At 39.0% G+C, this 21,724-nt stretch overlaps 2 protein-coding genes across 5 annotated transcripts in view; one reads left to right on the top strand and one right to left on the bottom strand.

Moving 5' to 3' along the window:
• Positions 1-871: 871 nt before the first annotated feature.
• LOC124166593 lies at positions 872-15,168 on the bottom strand. 2 transcript variants are annotated; one of them, XM_046544176.1, is made up of 3 exons: positions 14,941-15,168; positions 14,067-14,216; positions 872-2,709 (listed from the first exon to the last, which is right to left on the bottom strand). In XM_046544176.1, the coding sequence occupies exons 2-3, from the start codon at positions 14,082-14,084 to the stop codon at positions 1,108-1,110; spliced, it is 1,620 nt and encodes a 539-aa protein (XP_046400132.1). In that variant the 5' UTR covers positions 14,085-14,216; positions 14,941-15,168; the 3' UTR covers positions 872-1,107. The 2 variants fall into 2 exon arrangements, with proteins under 2 accessions (XP_046400132.1, XP_046400130.1); XM_046544174.1 differs by lacking the exon at positions 14,941-15,168 and adding an exon at positions 14,312-14,849.
• Positions 15,169-15,253: 85 nt separating this feature from the next.
• The window catches only part of LOC124166592 (U4/U6 small nuclear ribonucleoprotein Prp31), a 33,128-nt gene continuing 26,657 nt past the window's right edge, over positions 15,254-21,724 (top strand). The window contains exons 1-4 of one of the 3 annotated variants that reach the window (XM_046544171.1): positions 15,254-15,389; positions 15,633-15,774; positions 15,889-16,086; positions 19,389-19,593. In XM_046544171.1, the coding sequence (XP_046400127.1) occupies positions 15,648-15,774; positions 15,889-16,086; positions 19,389-19,593 (530 nt within the window). In that variant the 5' untranslated portion in view covers positions 15,254-15,389; positions 15,633-15,647. Of the gene's footprint in view, positions 15,415-15,632; positions 15,775-15,888; positions 16,087-19,388; positions 19,594-21,724 lie in introns of all 3 variants that reach the window. The other 2 variants (XM_046544172.1, XM_046544173.1) reach the window with 2 other exon arrangements.

The raw sequence follows: 21,724 nt of genomic DNA, 5'->3' as shown, positions 1-21,724 counted from the left end.
GATTTAACGATATAACGCCACAAGGTTACAATTTACGAGTTATGCTACAAGCCTCACTTGTCAGAGTTGCTAACGAAGCGATATCTTCTCAGGATATTTTGTTTCTCCCTACTAGCAATCTGAATTCATCTGCTCATCTAGAGCTATGCTACTTATTGTTAGAAATGAGTGGGTAAGTTGCCTTTTCTATAGGACAAAAAATTTCACTGCGCAGCCATATGGTCATGCTTCACCCTCAGCAGTATGCTCTGCTTTCGCCGTATATACAGCACTAATACTATAGCATATGCTATAGTATTAGTGCCTAACTTCACCTCGTACGAGTGGTTCCGTACTTTCCAGGGTGGGTTGACTTCAAACCAGCGAGTGTTTTCCATGTGGGTTCAATAAAATCAGTTTCATTTTTATAATTTTATTCATCTTTGGACCATGGCTCTTCCAAAGAAATAAGTGAGAACTTAAAAGATGGAATGAAAATAATTGAAGATGAAGAAAAGAATCCGGTCCAGTAGGTTTTGGACCCCCCCGAACGAAATTCCTGGCTACTTCATTGCCCCCACCTCCTGCATGAAACTGAATAGAATGACCCTTATATTTGTTTTCGAATGTTTGGAAGTTTTTTGTTTAACCTTTGTAACATAGTGGACTGGCAAAATACCATGAATATCAGGTATTTACACAGTATAAGAGCCATGGCCGAGCTAACCAAGTTGGATTCAAGGCAAATCAAAAAATGGTTATGGAGATATCTCATATCAGCTGTTTTTATAAGAAAAGATGGTATACAAAGGAGGGGTTGCTGAATTAAGCAGGAAAAAGAAGGAAAAAAACAACACAAAACAGAAATGTAGCAAGCAATAAGCCAAATAATGACCAAGTTAAATTTATTGTTCAAGTAAACTAGGAAACATTACAGCTTGTGAAAAAACAGATAAAAGTCATATAAAAGACAATCAATGACGCCAACCCAAGCAAACACCCTTTTTGTTCATGAATAACGATGTGGTACATAACACCAATGGATATTTATGAGCAAGAAAAATTTGTTTCAGCAATCACATTTTTGTGAAGATTCTTTCTTATCAACCTGTAGCTTTGGAGGACCTATCACAAGAAAGGGATTCCACTGAGTAGGACTTCTTCCTCAAAAGCGTTCCTCCCACAGCCTTGATGACAGACAGAATATTGGCTTGAAACAAGAGTGTCACCATTTGGATAAAAACTATTGAACTTACTCGAGAACTTTCCGGTAGAACAGTTATGAGAATTTGGTTTAAGGAACAACTCTTTCACATGCAACTTTTCCTTAGATTCTCTCAAACTCTCAGCTGATATACTCGGACAACCGTCAACCTCTGTGACAGCAAGAAGATTTTCCAGTGTGTTGCGAAGGCACTTCCCTCTCTTCCTATTCAACACCCCTCCTTCATTTTGCCGAAAGCCATCATCGATGCATAGAGTCTCCAATATATTTTTCATCACCTGACAATCACCATCCATTGGTACTCCACAAAATCCTATTTCCTCATTCATTGACTCACAGAAGCACGAATCCTTAGATTCTTTGCAGCAATTTCTATCAACATTGTTTGTGCCTTTGAATGAAATGCCCTCTTGAGAACTTTCACTTGCAGGCCCAGAATCTTTTTTCCTTATGTCAACTCTAAATATGCTTGCTCTCCGCTCGAGCACACAAGGACTAGTCTTACTGTCAACCTCCCTCCAACTTCCAAGTGTTTCCGAATCATCCTCCGTGACAATTACACCTCCACATTCTGTATCTTCAACTTCGTCATGTTCATTGATCAAATACATGCCGAATTTATTTGAGCCATCACCACCGCCAAAATTACCTCGAGCAGTCTTCCTCTCCCCGCAACTGCTCTTGTGATTCCCTTGAGTCGTCAAGTACCTCGTATTCACTTCATTATCTTCATTCCAAGTTGACAGCAAGTTTTTTCCCCCTTTAATCAGACATTCTATTTTTTGAGTGACAGATTTATCACTCATATGTTCCAGGGACTTCGTACATTTCAAATGACATCGTTTGCAATTATCACTGACGTGAGGGATGTTGCCCCCCACAAGTGAAGCAGAATGATTTACCTTGACGTTACCAGGAGACTTTAATGGATCAATAGCCATGTAAGATGAATAACTGTCTTCTTCATTTTCGCTTGAAGCACAAAGCTGAAATAAAAGACTTTTAGCATTGTTGTCAGCCACCAATTTTTTCTTCTTAGTCTTTGCCTTGGTATTCTTTCCACTCAGTCGCCCTTTATTAGAGTGAAAAGATGTAAAAGGACTCACTACATCTTTACTTTTTGGAACATTTGCACCAGACTTCACACTTACCTCACAGTTTTTCACTGCAGTGGAATTGGCTGTATTGTCCATCAGGGAATCCTTCACTGGCTGCAATAACACATGGTCTGCTGATACACTACATGGCTCAGGTATACTTTCAATCACTGTGGTCACTTTTGAGGGGCACTTCTTTCTCTTTGCACTCCTTAACGATTCCGAAATGCAGGACTGGCTGTGTTCACCATGGAGACCTTCATGAGACATAGCACTATGCCTGTAGGCTCTGGAACAGGTACTATGGTGATGATTATTCAGTTCTGAGGTAGATTTATTTTGACTTTGCATTTCTTTTTTCTGAGAGACTTTCTTTTGGCACTTGAAAGATTTTGCAGATAGGTGTGCCTGTGGTAAACAAGAAAATAAAGGAAAAATTAATACAGAAATTATAAATACATTGTTTCGTTAAAAAATGTATTCCTCTGTAATTAGGTACTTCAGAGTAATTCATATTCATAATAATCGTCATCAGTCATTAAACAAAAAATAAGATTGCAATATGTAAATGCATGCCATATTTTCTATGCTGTATAGAAGAAAAAAATAATGGCAGTCTATTAAGACAATCAACTTACACATCCAATTAGGAATAAATATGAGGGCTACCAGATGCTACTAAAAAAACAGAGAACCTAATATTCTAAATATAAACATTTGAGGAAACAATAATTTTGTCATCAACACCCAACAATTGAAATTATGGTCTGATGAACTCCACTAAACTCTCCAATCAGCTAATCTTTTCTTTCACTGAAATAATTCTTCTGTTTTACATCCTTCATAACTTGACTCGCACACACATATGAGAAACTCTCCATCCATTTGTGCCCAGTGCATATATAATGCAATACCTTCCTCAAATGTTCTTCACTTTCCCTTTGACAATTTAGTCCTCATCACACTGCCATATGCTTTATGATGCAGCAATAGGGTAGTTTCCTTCATCTAAGAAAACGAAAGGCATTGATTGCGATTCGTTACCCACCATTAGTGTATTCATAATACACAAATTATTTGGTTTTAGAAATACCAGTTTAGACGAATGGCAAGGGCCAAATTTTATCCTCATTTGAAAAAGGCCAGATTGGCGCCCATGCGATGCCACTCCACGTGACGTCACAGGGACCTAGTTTCTACACGAGAGGATAGGAGTTATACATCGTCTGAGGTTACCAATGCATGCAAGAGGCACAGAGCTCAGGGGAACATGTCTTAATAATAACCTATTAAAACTGGCTAAGGTCGGAAAGTTTTCTTCGTTTGATAAGGTATTAATAAACCTTTTTTAAGCCAAGCGCTACCAGATAGCATGGCACTCAGCTACCCGTTAGCATCCTGCGTCGTATCAGCGCTCAGAGCCTCTCCAAGGTCACCTCACAAGGCGGGAGGGGGAACCAGAAATGCGTCACACGGACTTTTTTCCCATCATTCCTACTTACACGTCGCGTTTTCGCGCGCTTGAAAATTTTCACTTTTCATTTAATCTCGAAAAATAGATATCGTCATTTAAAAATCTAAAAGCGTGAAATACGTACTCTAGGAGTAATAATCTTTCGATTTAGGCAATAAAAAAATAATAGGAAACCACCCTATTCAGCTGTCCCATTTCCTTCATAAGATTTTCAAAAGATTTATCCTCCCTCCTCCTCTTCCAAGGAGTTCCACATTACTCACACAATCAACACCAGTGGAATATGCTTTGGGTGGGGGGGGGAGAATGAGAGGGGTTAGTGGGGGCTAACCCCCCCCAACCCGCGGAATCGGATATTTCAGGAAAATTTTTGAAAAATAAGCCTGAATATGCATTTTACATCATTTTGGCACATAAAATTCAATTTAAATCAGATGCTGTTATTAAATATCAAATCCAGACAAGATTTTAAAATATTTTTTTGATTTCTCTGAGGATTTGGGGGGGGATAGATCCCCACTGATCAACACATTTGATCTACATCATTATTCTGAAAACCAAATTTGGAATTCTTTCAACCTTCCCTTGTCTCTCATTGCCATCATCGATGACCCATTGCCGTAAAGATGCATGCTCTAAGTGTAGGTCCAAATGAATTGCTTCCTTACTGCAACTGCAAGAAAATTCCTATTTTTATAGAATACTCTCTTAGCTTACACTATTCTATTATAATTTCCATTATGCTTTGTCCACTGGTTATTCGGCCTGGACTCAAGTATCAGAACTCTTGCTCCTCCTCAAGTTTATTGTTTCCTAGATTCATATTGGTATTCATCTTTAGCTTTTTACTGCAGACCAATACTTCTGTTTTCTTTGCACTGATTTCCAGCTAAAATTTAGTTATAATATTTTCCAGGGTTAATAGAATTTTCTTTCAATCTCTGTCTCTGATATGACTGCTATGTCATCGGAAATCGTGGCATACTAGTTTTCTCCCCATGGATTCTAAACTCACAGTGCTTTCTCTTCTATTTTGTCGATAGCTTTCTCAATAAACACGTTGAATTTTACCGGAGACCAAGCACACCCATGTCCCACTCCTTTCTTTATTCATGCTTCTCCGGAGCTGGATCCAAATTTTATCACAGCTACTTAGTTTTTTTTATAATTATTATTATTATTATTAAAGTATTCTACCAATTAAGGTAAGTTTCCATGGGAATTTAATAAAAATTCTGGTAGTCTCCTCTCCCTTTATGGACTTCCACCTTAAATTCACAATAAGGCCAACTCCCTTTCATTCTATGCTAAAAATCTTATTCTTTTCCTTCCCCTACCACGTTTACACAACATTCTACCTCACTGGGATCCAGGGGCCAGCCGACGCAGGTGGCTGACTAACACAGTGCCAGTGCACCATTGCCGGCTGAACCCAGCTGTAAAAGGCCCTGCCCCGAGATGAGTGGGGCAGTCTTCTGACGCGATGCAACAGCTTCCCTCCTTGTAACATAGGAGAAATAAATTGTTAAACCAGGGATAGTGTCTTGATTATTGAAGAGAATGCTACATACACTCTCCTCTGTATTCAACATCCCCTTCCCTCTCGCTCCTAGGGCAGATCCAGGATTTTTTTTCTGGTGGGGGGTGGGGGCACAAGGATCTGACAGGCAAATAGTCACCTCATATTTGAGATTAAAAACAAAGTACAACATTTGCTTTACTGTGAAATAATCCCTTTATTTTAATATGAAAGTTATAAATGTGAAAATATGTATTAATAATGACTTATACTGGCAAATGTCTTCTTGACATAGTCTCAAGGCTTAAATTACTGAGGCTCCGTAATATGCAAAACAAAACAAACGTAATGATAACCATATTAAAAATCTTGTTTAGTCCTTAAGCGTTTTTGCAGGGGCACGTACCTGTGCCCCCCACCCCTGAATCTATCGTGCCATCCATACCTTCTGTCTCCTACGTATCTCATCTAAAAGCTGTCTCTCCTCACCCACCATGTCTATCACTTCGTCATTTCTTCTCCTCCCAGTTCACTTCACCTTCTCCATACTTCACCTCCTCCATTCTTCTCCTGACCCACATCTCCAATGACTCCAGTATTTTCTCGTTCTTCTCTTCCTTGTTATTGCAACAGTGATTTCGTGTTGCTTGCCAACATTTGAGCTTCATGCTTTGACTTCAAAACATTTTTTCATGAAGTTCAGTGTTCATATTTCGCTTATTTCATTTGCAACTCATCTTCATTCATTTTTCAAAATCATCATTTCATGAATCGTCCCAAATCGAAGGATGGATGTAAACAAAGGCAAATTTTTAAGCTCCAGGGATATAAAGAGGGATTTCTACACTGAAAAAGCAATATTTTATTGTTATTTGATGAAAAACTTGGATCTAGAAATTATTTTCAGCCCAGAACCTTGAGAGAAATATTATAGATTATCCTTACATCAGTATTTATTACCCATTTACATAGTTTCGTGGTTAGAATAAGCCTCGAAATCGCATATGGCATTAATCTGTTGCTCTCTAAAAATGGGCAAACATTTTTGATATTTCTATCGAAGTACATTCTTCTATGAATTTCATACAGCAGATGATTTGAGAGGAATCGGCATTTTTAAGCTAATTGAGGTCATTGTAATGCATAGGTGCTCTTGAGCAAGAAACACGCCTAATTTAGATGTATCCAATCATAGGATATTCAAATGTATACAAATGAAAATATACTGTAATGCAGCTGTTCCTTCCTCATTTGAGTTGTATAAGTACAAAAGTCACTAACTCATTACGTATTAACTTTGTGGTATTCCATTATAAGTTTTCTTGGAAATGTCATTATTATACTCACACGGCGACAGCGGGAACTAGAATGACGTATAACATATAAACAGCGGTTACAAGACTCCTAGGGTGGGCGCAAGGGGTTACACTTCTGGGCCGAGGTCTGAAGCAATTAGCTTATCGCTTCTGCGCCACAGAATGGGGAGGACAAGGTAGGGAAAAGGAAAGAGGTGCCGCCTTAATAGTAGCCAGACGACGCCTCCTGGGGAAGGATACCCAGATGGCACAAAGTAAGAGAGTTATCCGTTTCTTCTGGTTTTCTTACGGAAAAAATTGATAAGCAGCTTATCGTAAGCTAAGAGGCTTATATAAGGCACGGGTAAGATTAAGGGAAGGATAGGTGAGGAATGCCGTCAAATATCCTCTGATAACGTAAGTCGCTTCTGTTGGAGTGCCAAAGGCGGCTAAACAGCATACTACACATGCTACGCTGCTCATCCCGACATGAATTTAAAGCCTACCGGTGAAATTCAGCGAGTCTTTATAAGAGCTTAACAATTGATAACAGATTTTCCCATAAATAGAAAAAATTTAACAACTGCAAAGGACCGGCTGGTTTAGATACAAAGCATAATACAAGTACTTTATCCTTACAGCAGAAAAAAAAAATTAACTACGGGGAGAACTGATCGTATGACCTACGCATCCGCAGCTCTATACGCTAACCAGTACACCACGGCAAGTGATGACTGTGAGAAGCATAGTTACCAGTTTAAAATCCAGTTTTGTAGAAAAACTTGGCTGGCAGGTGCATGAAAAACTGAAATCATTCAAGGTCCACACAATATAACATTTATGAATTTTACTTCACGCTCTGATAACCCAATGAATACAATACACAGTAAAACCTCTTTATATCGTAATGGAGGGTACCAAAATTTGGGCAATTAGATACATGGAGGTTCACTACCTAGAGGTTTTAGTGATAGGCACCATTTTGTCATATCTTTCGGAAACAAAAGGCACTGCTGTCTTTTAAACCATAGTATTTACGTGTTTACAAACATGCATGCATTAGTGAACATATGTTTATTATTTAATAATAACAGAAAGCGAGCACTACTGCATGATTTTTACCATTATTCGAGAGAAAACGATGTGATCTCTCTTTACTCAACAGTAACTTAAAATTATTAGGATAGTTGGATACCATTTTTCTTATTTACTGTTACATATGCTCTCATATGGAACTAAATGACCATAACTAATGGTTACCGTGAAAATTACATTCGTCACAGCCCCGGATAACATATAGGACATTGAAAAATAGGAAAAGTTCACAAAAAAAATTCAACTTTATCTGATAGTTAGAGATAAGTTTTTAGGAGTTGATTAATAAGACGGTCAAAAAAATAAGATTTTTCGTTTTTTCTCATGTATTGACTGATCTTTTTAACAATATTTAAAAAATTTAAATGTTCAAACATGTTAAAAATGCTCAAGTAATATTAAAATACTATTAAAATAATTGAATTAGAGGTAAGCTCAGCTCGAATTGAGTTGTCAACAAACACATAACTACCATGTGTGTAAACAAATCTCCAAGCAATTGTTGATTATCAGTAATGTCCGTGACATTACTGATAATCAACAATTTTTGGAATCAACAAAAAGTGATTTTAGTGACATTAGGCTCTTTGGATTCGTCACAGCCCCGGATAACATATAGGACATTGAAAAATAGGAAAAGTTCACAAAACAAATTCAACTTTATCTGATAGTTAGAGATATGTTTTTAGGAGTTGATTGATAAGACGGTCAAAAAAATAAGATTTTTTCGTTTTTTCTCATGTATTGACTGATCTTTTTAACAATATTTAAAAAAATTTAAATGTTCAAACATGTTAAAAATACCTGCGTAGGTTTTCGCGGCGATGATCATGGTGCGTATGGGTTTCCAGGCGCTCCAGCCCCGTTCGTCGGTTTTGGGTGACGACGGTTTCGAGAGCCATCCTGCTCCCGTCTTCAGGTCGAAGTGGAGAAGCTTAATTTTCCGCCGAGTTATATAGGTAGGCCCCTGGGCGCTGATTGGCCAGGACCCTCTTCCATGTCTTATCGATCGGGTAGCCGTGATCTCTATTGAAGTTCTTCGTTTTGTATATCTCCAGGGCTTCTCTTATTTGCCGTGGGTAGTAACGGCTCTCCTTTACCAGTATTCTTGCCTTGTCGAACTCAATGGTATGTCCCGGCTCACTCCATGCGTGTTCTGCGATGGCCGACAAGTTGAACTGCTTCTGTCTCATGTCTCGGGCGTGTTCCTTCATCCTTGTGGCCATCCCTCGACACGTCTCTCCTACATATGATTTCCCACATGAGCAGGGCACTTGGTAGACACCCTCGTATAGCTCCTGTGGGATTTGGTCTTTTGGCCCGGGCACAGCGTCATGGATCTTGGTCACACAGTTGAATCGGGTGACCACGTCATGTTTTTTGAGAATTCTGGCGATCCTCTCCGAAGTCCCCGCGATATACGGGATAGTCAGTTTCGCTGCTGGTGTCACCGAATCCTCCTCAGTTGGTGTGGCGTTCCATAGGTGGCCGGGCGTGAAGCTTGGCGACATTTTCGGCCCTTGTAAGGACCATTTTCTGGTTGTATCCATTCTTGCGTAGAGCTGTGGTCAGGAGTCTTTTCTCGGATTCCAGGGAATCGGTGTCGGAGACAGTGAAGGCGCGGTGGAGTAGAGAGGATACCACAGAGGCCTTTTGGGCGGGATGGTGGTGTGACATTGCGTTTAGGTAGCGGTTGGTATGAGTGGCCTTTCTGTAGACGGCATGTCCAAGGCTCCCATCACCTTTCCTCCTGACCATGACGTTCAAGAATGGTAGCTTGCCATCTCTCTCCTTTTCCATGGTAAACCGGATGTTTTGGTGCCGACTGTTGAGGTGATTAAGGAATCGGTCCAGTTCTTCTGTTCCGTGGGGCCAGATAATGAATTTATCATCAACATACCGCAGCCATTTTTTAGGTTTCTTGTCGTAGGTGTTGATGGCCTCCGCTTCAAACCTCTCAATGAATAGATTGGCCACCACAGGTGAAAGTGGCGATCCCATCGCTGCTCCGTCTGACTGGTCATAGAAATCACCGTTCCACAAGAAGGAGGAATTCCGAAGCCAGTGGTTGACTAGGTCAGGGAAGTCTTTTGGTATTCCTGAGTCAACGAGGGTTCTCACAATCTCCACTGATTCTGCAATGGGTACGTTGGTGAAGAGTGAGACAACATCGAAGCTGACCATGATGTCTTCATTTGCGATGGTCATGTCCCTTATCATTTCCACGAAATGGGCGGAATTCTTTACGTGCGTAGTAGTCGTTCCTGTGTGGTCCTGCAGCGTTCTGGCCAGGTATTTTGCAAGACGATAGGTAGGCGCGTCGATTTGGCTTACGATGGGTCTTTTAACTTTGTAATGAACGAAGACGAAGTCACCAATTATCTATCTGAATATTTAAATTCCTTGGACGCACCTGGCTTACCACGACACGATTTACAGCTAAAGCTAGGCTCTGTGTTCATGATCTTTCGAAACCTAAACCAACCAAAACTATCCAACGGAACGTGTTTGGTTATTAAAAAAACTGATAATGAAAGGGATTCACGCCACTATACTCAAAGGAAAATTCAAAGTTGAGGAAGTTCTCAATCCGAAGATTCCATGATCCCAACTTATATGCCCTTTTGAGCTTAAACGTATTCAATTTCCAATTCGTGTTGCATTCGTGATAACGATTAACAAATCGCATGGTCAGTTTTTGTGATGTTTGTTCTCATGTGTCAGTGAAAACCCATGATTTTCTCATGGTAAATAATATGTGGTATGTTTACGAGTCGGTAAACCATCCACTGTATTTCTTCCTTCGCTTCAAGGGCGCAGCTAGGAATTAAGGATAGGCGCAGCTAATACTGGCGGGTCTGTAGGGTATAGAAAACTCACCAAGGTAAGCGAGAGGTGTGGGGGCCCTTCCCAGATATTTTTTAGGATAAAAGGTTCAAAATGGTAGGTTTTGCAGCTGTGTGAACAGTTAAATATTTTGTGACTCATCCGTCCCCCTAATATCAATAACCAAATGTTTTATAAAAAGATTCTCTGAGCTTTTGGGGGGGTTTTAACCCCCAAAAACCCCCCTTGCTGCATCCCTGCTTCGCTTCGCTATTTTTATTTAGCTTCATTCGCTTTATCTTGCGCCTGATAACAAAACAAAAACTGTTGTTTATCAGAAGGCGCTTGACGTAAGACATTAAACCCGAATGTGTAGGGCACACCGTGGTGCGTTTACGCATGCAGCACGTTTACGCAGTGCATTTTTTCCAAACAGAGATACTATAACTGCCGCGCCTAACGTCATTTGATACGAATGCTGCTTCATAGGGGCTTTTCTTACACTATTTTGAGCATCAGTCAAGCGTCGGTCTAGCGTTGCGTTAACCTGCCCCGTGAACGAGCCAAGTTTTCGCTACGGACTTAGACCTAAAAACATTTTTTTACTGTTAATAACACAAATAGCCAACAACTGAAAGCGTATAATTTTTATTTCATCAATATTTTCTCATTTAATTTATAATAAATCAAATATAATTAAAACGATACAGCCGCTCTTTATTTATAAATGGTGCAACTAAACTATAAGTTCATTGAATGTTAGGCGGTACGAAGTTCGCCGGGTCAGCTAGTATATGATATGTATATATATATATATAAAAATATACACTTTGAATTGTTCCTGGGCGAGGTAAATAACGTAAAAAACCCTCGGATGGGCAGTATCACAGAACACACAAGATAAAGATTAAAAACTCACGTTAATAACTTAATTTTCGGTGGCATTACCACCTTCCTCGGAGTTAGGTTCGATGGGACGCTGCCAATCTTTCTCAAGTGAGAAGAGGAGGAAAAGTGAGGGTAGAAGGAAGGGTGCATAGCAGAGGGTAAAGATGGAGGGGGGAAAACGGTTGACGGGGATTGGTTGTATTCTAATGGGCACGGTTGATTCCTGGTCCAGAAAACGCACGGAAAGCCCATATGCATGCCTGCTCGAAGTCCTTCAGCTCTAGGGGGGTGGTAGACAGGGGGAGGGAGGCCAATATTCCCACTTTATAGCATTGGTCAAACAGAGCTTTGTGGGAGGAAGCATGAACGGCGACTGGAAGGGAAGCAGAAACAGAAGAAACGCTATTGCACGAAGAGCGATGCCCGTTCATTCGGATGCACAGGGGAGTGGTGGATAAGCCGATATAAAAAGCCGGGCATTTCTGGCACAACAGTATATATACAATGTTTTTTGTTGTGCAGGAAATGTCCGACACTGAGGGGAGAGGGAAGGCAAGGAATTAATCGGGAAGGGGTTCGGTGATGACGATGCAACAAGTTTTGCATCTTGCACGGTTGCAGGGCGAGGGCTGGGGTTTAATAGAGATATTTTACTTTGGCAGCTGTTTTGTTATTTTTAAAATGCTGGCCAGATTTGGTGGTCTTTTAAAGACGAGGGAAGGGCATCGTGGGAAAAATCTGGAAGTGGTTGTATTGTCTGAGAGGATGGGGAACAGGTCTTTTAGGGTCCTACGTAGTACGTCCACGCCCGGAAAAAAGGTCGTGCACAGGGAAAGAAATTTTTCCTACGACCGTCGCTTCGCCATCAGTTCATAAATGTGAATAATTTTAAAATTATGATCGTACGATGTTATTTCTACTCATATTATAGAAGTGCCAAGAATGGAAAAATTACTCTTAGACATAATTCCCTTAATAAATACTCTAAAACGATGGAATAAAAACAACATCTATGGAAGTGCTGAAAGTTTGGCATCCATTAGGGTCATTGCTCTGGATGTTTGTCGGCCTGGCCGTAAGAAACCCATAACTAGCTTACTTGATAAGTGCATTCCTTATTTCTTCCTTTCACCTCATCTCAATGACTTAAGTCATTATAATTATAATGTGCAGGCTGGTATAGGGAAGGAAGGGTGGGACGGGAATACCCTCACCGTTATAGAAGCAACCAGGGCCCACTACTAGCCAAACCATACTTCGACGTTTCTACGAAAAGGAAATACATATTTTCCAATGAGGAAGAAAAAATCCTACAATTTTTCGTAGACATCAAACATATAAACAATAAACATCATTTTAGAACAGGTAAGGTGACCTCGACAGCAGGGCTGGTTTAAGCTGTAAGCAAAGTGCATGGCCGCATAGGCTGCCAAGCAAAAGAAGGCACCTAAGCGATCAGTCTAATGTTCAGTACAAATCAAACAAGGAGATTAATAATGATGAGGGGGGGGCGCATTGTTGCTTCCTTACATTAGAAAAATGATGTCCAGGACCAGCCCTGCTCTACAGCCTCAATTGTGAAACAGAAAATCAACTCCAATGGCCATAACATAGAGATCACATTGCAGGTGCAAAACAAAATACTGTGTTGGCTTACTGCAACATCGCAGCAGTGACCAACCCCAGCCACTCAACTGGAAACCCTTCACAAACACTCACTCACAACTCAACGGAAACTTTGCAAGGGTTGAAGAGGCCTCACTAAAGTTGCTCCTGTTGAGATATCACTTACTCACATACACATAGGTATATACCTACCACACTCACTCCTGGGGCTAAAATCCAGGAGACAATGCTAAGATACAATATTGAGCTTAAACGATGGTAATTAAGGTATCCTGGGTGAATTTAAACGTTATGTTATTAGGGAGAAGGTGCAAGAATAGGTAATTTCGGTTCACTATTTGTCAACTCATAATATGATAGGCATTCTCAAGAAACCCTACCAAAGCCCAAACACATGTTCTGTGCTCCATGAATGCGATAGTGTAATTCAGAATTACCAAAGGTATTATTTTGTTTACGGGATGATTTCAAATTAGCCAATTGGCTTTGAACAGTTGATTTGTAAAATTTATGGTGTGTTTGATAGTTTTTTCAGCTTTTTTTATTGAGCAGCTACAGGCCTCAGTAGGTGTGTTGTTTTTGTGATAATGCTTCAATTGACCATAAGTGAATATGTTATGCAACGGCTTCTCGCGCACTATGCGCATATAACTATGCGTGTGCGCGCGTGATTTTCCCCTGCCTCAGCGGCTTGTCGTTGCATTGTGGCATTGTCACCTGTCGTCGTGCGTATGTGACGATATATGGCGTCGGTCTCGTGGAACTCATTTGAAGATTTGAGTGCAAAAACATCATTAATACTTAGAACTAGTTTTCGCTAATCGTCGTTTCCCCTGCCTAACTCCCTAACAGTAAAGGCGGAGAACCTGAAAGAACGTGCTTGTTTGACCGGCGGCGCCCATGCTGAGCGAGAGACAACAAACAGCCACACAACGCCCTAAACGTGTGATAATACCAAGGCCCTTATATACGGGTATATAAGGGCCATGGATAATACCGGATAATACGATAATACGCTCTAAACAAGAAACAATTGCCAAACCTTGAGAGGATCAATCATGTTACAAATGATTTTTTCTTTCCTAGCAGCATTTTCCTCTGATCGCCGAAGTTTCACCTTCAATGTTCTGCTTTCCTCTTTCAAACGCGCAAGCTGCCTCTTCAGATCCAATATTTCGTCTTGAAAATCTTCCTGTGCAAAAAAAAGAAGGCAAGCATTAAATTTCGCGTCACACAAATGTTACCGCAGCCGAAGCTGTGTCTGCAAAGTTGGTTTTTCATAATTACAAGGGATTTGTAGGAGTAAGATGATCTTCCTGAACTGTTTCGCGACATATTCCTTCTTTATTTTTAGAGTAAAGAGGTATTTGAACAATAAACGTGTGCATTCGGTCAGCGGCGCCAGCAGTGGCATCGATTGTCATGGTTGCTACGTAGCAACCAAACTTTCGGATGACTGTGTGCTTTATTATCGTATTGCCAAGGAGACAGGTGAGGGTATTAACAATAATAATAAAAGCTTAAATGCTGAAAATAACGAAATAAAAATAAAGGAGAGCACAAGGAAAATCATGAGCACAGCGTTCGCCTGCGATATTACGTAATGCCGTAAATTTTGATGCGAATTTGACCATGGGACATCGGCTAATCGACATGCAAAGATATTATACCGTGGTCCTTATATATGCATCAATATATACTAGAACCTCATATTCTAAGACCGTGACTAGAACCATAGAGTTTAGAACTATGGACTATACACAGGCGTGGGCGCTAAAATACGAGGCTTTCAAATTATCATTGTAAACTTATAAAACCTGTAAATGCAATGCATCTAAATTCAATTATCCACACTCTTTTCCTTATGATTTTAATTTCATTACAACATTGCTATAAAAACTAATTACTAAACCCACTTTGAACTCAAGAAACACTCTGAACAGAGACGTTTGAATGAGCTTATGATGAAATCCACATGAGCCACGATGAAGTGAATCCTCTCTGTTCTCGCAACGCTTTACCACAAAAATAATAGAAATTTGACTAAAACATGATTGAATTATCTCTTAAAAGCTTCAAGCAAAAAAGACTTCAAGCGACCAAACTTTTTTCTCGAATGAGAAGAAATGATTGTGAACACTACTAGCCAATCAAATCTGGCGCTTTTTGTACACTAGCATCACAATAGAAGAACTAAAGAGGTAAACAATCTGAAGTTGGCAATGACGTAGCACGAGCGCAAGTGTTTGGCGTGAATGGTTATCGTCCATCAGTCCATCTCTCGTCTATTACGTTCTTGTTCAGTGAATCTTGATATGACTTTTCTGTGTTAGAAAATAAATCTGATTCGGGCCGTTTCGTTGCCGTAGGTATTTAATATCCTTGGTTAAGTAAGTTTTCCCCTTTAATCTAAATTAGATGCGGTTATGGATCAGGTGGCGAGGTTTTCTAGGGAAGGTCCTGGGCCAACTAATTCAGAATGACTCTCAGTTTACAAATTTTTTGCTGTTTTTCGCACTTATAACGCTTTATTATTTTGGTGCGAAATGTATTCAGTATTGTTAAAAATGCATATGATTTGTCATTGAATTCTTTTTCTTCTCAACAGGTTTAACGGCTTATAATGTCATTAGCCGACGAGCTACTCGCTGATCTTGAGGAAGGAGATGATGGAGAGGAGCAAAATGATGAGGAAATGCCTCTTGCACAGGGAACTGTCGCAAATGTAACCATACCTTCCATCGAAGATGGTTAGTCGACTTTTAAAGTTGTAGGAAATTGAGTAAAACTAATACGTGACTTAGTTTCGCCAATACTTTGCTTTGATTTTTCATTTTATTTGATTTCCATCATATTTTTTAAAGAAACGAAGATAACATGTGTGCGGCAAATAGCTAAACTAAGAGATTCTGAAAGGCTTAAGGGCATAATGAAGCAAATTCAGGAGTATGCAGGCATGCCTCGCAAAGTTGGAAAGACTATTGGACCAGCAGATGCTGATCCCGAGTATCAACTAATTGTCGAAGCTAATAATCTTGCTGTCGACATCGATACGGAAATAGGTGAGTAATCAGCATTTAACTTCAGTGATGTGTTGTATGAATGGCTTAAAGGTGTACTTGATGTCGGAGTAATTTGATTTTCACTGCCACCATATGCTTGTGTAATAAAAGTAATGGTCAGAATTTTTTTCAGGTGGATGAATAAAATGTCAGTATGATGGCAGCTAGTATATTAACAAAATTAAGATAGATATCAAGTTTTTTTGCTGTATAGTGACACGACAATATAGAAGAATGGAGTCTTCCATCAGTTTTCGGTCTTCACTATTCCGGCATAATGTTCTCTTTCGCATTAATTCTCCGACATTCTGTGAACTAATTTCCAACTGTTGCCGCGACAGTGTTGGATTAGATAGTGTGTATTTGGGTATTTTTAGATTCCAAACAAATAAAAATTAATTATTATTATTATTATTAAGGATTTATAAGGTGCTCCAAGCCATTTGGCGATGCTCATTAGGCATTTAATGACCATTTTAGGCAGTTTTGAATGCTATGTCGCCCTGAATCAATTTTAGAGGACAAGTTATTGAGAATGTATAGGAAAAGACTTGCATTTAAGTGTAATTGTGGGCTAATTAGAGAGCTTAGTGGAGAGCTGCACTAAAAAAACTCCTAAATTGCTGTCTTATTGTTGTTGTTATTATGGGTATTCTCAGTTCAGGAGGAAATGGAGCCGGTTGGCACAGACTCTACGGTGTGGACATTTTGTTTACGTTCAATGATGATTTCTTAAGGCTTTGTCCACCATATCAGAAGCTAATCTTTCATAGGTACTAATTTGCATCAAGGTAAAGCCACCATTTGTATGGACTCCCTGAACGGAATGTCTACATTCGGCCATAATTATGTCGGCAAACACATGGCTGGACCAGAAAATGCTTTTAACCTACTGGGGTTGTAGGAACAAGTGTTGGCCACTGTCTGATGCAATTAGAATGGTTAGATGATGTATAAGTGATGGATATCTGTGAGTTAAATGCCAGGTATTTTGGTCATGGAGCCAGATTATCAGTTAAATTATCTTTCATACATGTAATTTTTATTGGATGTACATATTAAAGCAGTAGAGGCTGGTTAATGGGTCCACCGGTTACATGGAGCAGCCGCTTAGGGTGCGATTCATAGACGGCACTTTAGGCTAAAGTATACTTTAGCCGGGCTAAAGTCTGCTTTTTCCGTTTCATAAAAGCCACTTTAGAAGAAAAATGGCCGAATCGTCACTTTACCGTAAAGTGCCCAACCGGAGCTCACTTTAGGGCTAAAGTGTCCTTTACGGATAAATAAATATGGCGGCACCGGCTGTTATTGAAGTTGAAATATGAAGATATTTGGGTTACGGAAATGAATAGGAACTAATTTTTTGGTGAGAACACAGCAGCAGAGTGGCGTGTTTCAAGAAATAACCAGACACGTAATATATGTCTTTTCCCTGAAAATATATCGTGCCGGTATTGATGGAGATGACCCATTACTTATGTTTTGAAGTTAAACTCTGTCGGTCGTGTGATAATTACAACACAGTAAGTGGTTGGACATATTGACATAATTTATGTTGCATTTGTACACAAGCTAATTTTTAAGTACTTCTGTTATTTATGCGTTTATGTTCCATGATTTCCAGATACTTGAATATGATAGCAAAATTCTGTTTACATTGGCGTCAATAGCCTTCGTACGCGAAGACTTGATTTTCATGTCGTTTGGTCAGCCAAATGCTAGCTTCTATACCTTGCATTGCATTTTAAGCGTTTTTATTCAAATTTAGCTTAATGTACTCTTGCCGTATGCCTCCATATCACGTTTAACATGTTTCTGTAATTTTAATTGAGTCGAGTTTCTGTTTCCTTTTTCGACTATGCATTTGAATGTTTATAATGATGATATAAGATCTCGTCATGAAAGGCAGCAAAAAAATTAAAACATACTTTCCTTCATAATCATATTATCTGCAGCAAAGCAATGTTTTCTCGAGGATGTAGGATTGTTATGAAATTTCATTTACACAGCATCACAGACTTCATTGACATTTTTTACTACAAAATTCGTGAATGGATACTCGGGTTAGGTATTCACATATGTCGAGGCATCATTTGAAGCAGACAAAGAGATATTTATTGATATAAATCCATTCTCACATTCAAAATGTTTCATTGTGTGGCCATTCATTCATTGGTTTTGATGATGTGGGTATTCTTGAATGTCCATTTCTCTAGTATAGCATGTAACGCCTTAGCTCAACATTCTAAGAATTAAAATATTGGTAAGCAGAAAAGAATTCAGCAAACACCTATACCTCATTCAAAATATGCGTCCAACTGAGACAACCACTGATCGGTAGATATATCTTCAAATAATTGGTACAGTTTCAAGTTAACGCGAGAGAATTTCACTATTTCACCCACCTTCAATGAAAGTACACCATCAACTTCGCCTAGCATGTAGTCCTAACAACCGTTTGCAGTTAATCATAGAAAATGTCGTGTAAATATCATCATTTTAATATTTACATCGCTGGAAACATCGAAGGGCATTACCAATGCACGAAGCTAATTAAAAGTGAGCTTTTATTCAGCTAACTCAGTCATTAACGTACAAAAAAGGTAGTGGGGAAAAGCTTTCAATGATGCAGTGTTCATTTACATTCGCACATAATATGAGAAAACGAGAAAATGCGCTTAATAAAATCTTAGCAAAATACAACACGAAAACTCGCTAGAAACAATTGTAAACAAGTACGCATTTAAAATCGTGTGTCATCTTTTTCTTCACTTTTTCGCAGCGTTCATTGCCAACACTCAAAATTTCAATGCATGATCGAGACTTTAGGAGCTAAAGTGCCACTTTATAAAGTGAGATCCTTGAAACGACTCTGCATCGAACTTTAGCTAAAGTCTCACTTTACCGTAAAGAGAGACTTTGTTAAGTGAGCAATTTCAGTGTCGTCTATGAATCGCACCCTTAATTGAAGCAGATCTTGATGAACAGAACCCAATTGAAGAACATGACAGACTTTTCTCTGCTGAACTGGGGCAGCATGCCACTTTATTGGGCCATGAGTTGGCCGCGTTGACTCTATACTTGCGGCAAAATTACATTTTTTTGTATCAGTATACTGTTTTTTAATATTTTTTATCCTGTTTATAGAGAAATATTAAGGGTCATATTGTGATCATGGGAGCCTATACATATTTGGAAATTAATCCTATTTTAAGGAAATAATTTTTGGCCTTCATGTGTGGTGTTGGCTGCTGCTGAGTGTTGTTGTCTCTTACCTACAGTTCAGAATTATATTTTTTCAGGTGTGATTCATCGGTTTGTAAGAGATAAATATAGCAAACGATTCCCTGAACTTGAATCTCTAGTAGTTGGTGCCCTTGAATATGTATGTACTGTTCGAGAATTGGGCAATGACTTAGCCAGAGCCAAGGGCAGTGAGGCGTTGCAGCAAACCTTGACTCAGGCAACCATTATGGTTGTATCTGTAACTGCTTCCACAACTCAAGGGTGAGTAATTTTCAATAAATGTCATGGGTTACATTTATTATACTTATTCCAAAATATTCAATTTAAAGATCAGATTGTTCGTGTGCCAATAGTAATTTAGAGTGTTGAGGAGGCAGCATTCTAATACAGTGCAAATCTCAATAAAACGAGACCCCGCAGTGCTCAAAGAAACACTCGCTATAGCAAATTGATGCTTTACCGAAGGTGGACCAAATAGTAGCCAATAAATCTATTGTAAGCACTTATAAAGGAACGGGATTGGTGCAGCAACGGAGACATTTCTATCCAATAAACGTTGCCTTAAATCGAGGCGAAAGGCAATGTTTTTTGCGTCAATAAATATCCATACCAAAATAACAAACCAGCTAATCGATTCATAAGCGCCGAACTGAATGAAATCATGCAAAGCATTGCTTTTTCAATCATCATCCCAATGTACAACCGAGGAAGCCACTTTTCTATGTACTTAATGAATTTATGCAATTAATCTACCTATTATTTTGGTATTTTCTGCTTAAAAATCTAGCAATTACTGATAAAAATGAATCACTGTTATTTGATGCCTCAAATGCTTCCATCGGTGTATGTTTATTGTACCTTTATGTTTTGTGGAAATGACTTAGACCATATAAGTAAGTAGACCCGCCATTCCCCACCCCTACCCGTGGCTCGCCCTGTGGCCAACATCTCCCCTCCGCTCCCTTCCTTCCCCTACCACTTTTAAAGCGACGTGACGTCACGTTTGGGAAGCGCATCATTGTAGTGCATGGTTACGAATGGGGATTCACTGTATCACTGAGGTATTTTGACCATTTTCTTCGCGATTTTTCAGTTAAAAGTTTTAATATTTATTGTGTTATGCACGAGAAGTATTCTTTCAACCATGGTTGGATTGGTGAACTTACAATTAATGAAAAGTGGCATTTTTCGGCCTTGGCAGCGGCGAAAACATATTGGCAGCGACGAAAACGAAAACATATTGTGGCAGTAAAATGAAGAGAAAGCTCTTTGTACACTTCTGCAGATTTTTTTCTTATCTCGTTAGCTATCTAACATCATTCGGAACATCGTTATAAAAGTATGAAATCATTCAAAAAAATTGGAAATGGGGGGAATTTTAGTGAGGAAAAGGGTAGTGGTGTAAAGAATTTGCCGGTCGTCCACAAAGTAACGCGGCAACGCCTTCGCATATAGTAATTTTTCAAACGATCTCTATGCAATGCAAATTGAACTGCGCGGTAGTGCTATTAAAAAAGAGATGTCAACAAATCAGCATTCAGATAATTTAGGAAAGTAATTTAGTTATTTCATAAATGCTTATATTTATTTTATTTAGCAGACAGCTCTCCTGTTATTTATATTTTGTGATGGTGGAAAAAGGTCTAGCGCCGGCCTTGCAAGTGACACTTACGATTTACGTACGCTACGGAAAATTCTGGGAATAAATAATACCTATTAACATATTTATAATTAGAAAGAAAGAGAGGATTGGCTTAAAATAAATTTGCTATGTAACAATCAATTATATTTAATTAATTGAATAACTTAATAAATATTTTCATATAATTTTGTATGTATGTACTTACAGAGTTTTCAATTAAAGTTTTTTTAATTCATGACATATTTTATTTTTTCATATTTTTGCCATAATGTGTAACAAAAGAAGATGCGAATTCGAAGATCATCTAAGAAGTGAATCTCATTTTATTAAAAAAATCCAGAAGCGATTACTTTGTCAAATGTGTGAAATTTAATGGATAATTTTCTATTTTTCACGGCAGTAGGAATGATATTTCGAAGCACTTGGAGACGCAAGAGCATAAAAGATATTTAAATACTCCTGCATCTTCCTCCAAAATACAGAAATTTTTAGTAAAAACAATTTATGTAGACGAAGAAAAGAAACCAGCATTAGCAGAAGGATGTATTTCCTTGCCATTTTTCATAGTCATTCCTTCAGATGTAAAGCCTGTACATCACCAGTTAACAAATCGGTTTTGCAGCGCTCATGATACATAACGCCGTTCAAACAGCTGCTGATTTCTTGCCCGCAGATGTAGAAAATGCTGTCATTAAAATATATTTTTATTTCTACATTACACTGTGCGTGTTCAAATACTGAAAGAATTTT

Source organism: Ischnura elegans, chromosome 10 (genome assembly GCF_921293095.1).
Source record: "Ischnura elegans chromosome 10, ioIscEleg1.1, whole genome shotgun sequence".
Taxonomy (NCBI): Eukaryota; Metazoa; Arthropoda; class Insecta; order Odonata; family Coenagrionidae; genus Ischnura; species Ischnura elegans.
Note: the sequence above shows the minus strand (reverse complement) of the source record. Positions and strands in the feature narration are given on the sequence as shown.

Excerpts from the sequence above, each read along its gene's own strand:
- LOC124166593 (XM_046544174.1), bottom strand. The coding sequence starts at position 14,359 with ATGTCGCGAAACAGTTCAGGAAGATCATCTTACTCCTACAAATCCCTT. Across the intron at positions 14,217-14,311 it reads CTTACTCCTACAAATCCCTT|GAAGATTTTCAAGACGAAAT; the intron begins GTAATTATGAAA and ends TTTTTTGCACAG. Across the intron at positions 2,710-14,066 it reads ACATGATTGATCCTCTCAAG|GCACACCTATCTGCAAAATC; the intron begins GTTTGGCAATTG and ends TGTTTACCACAG.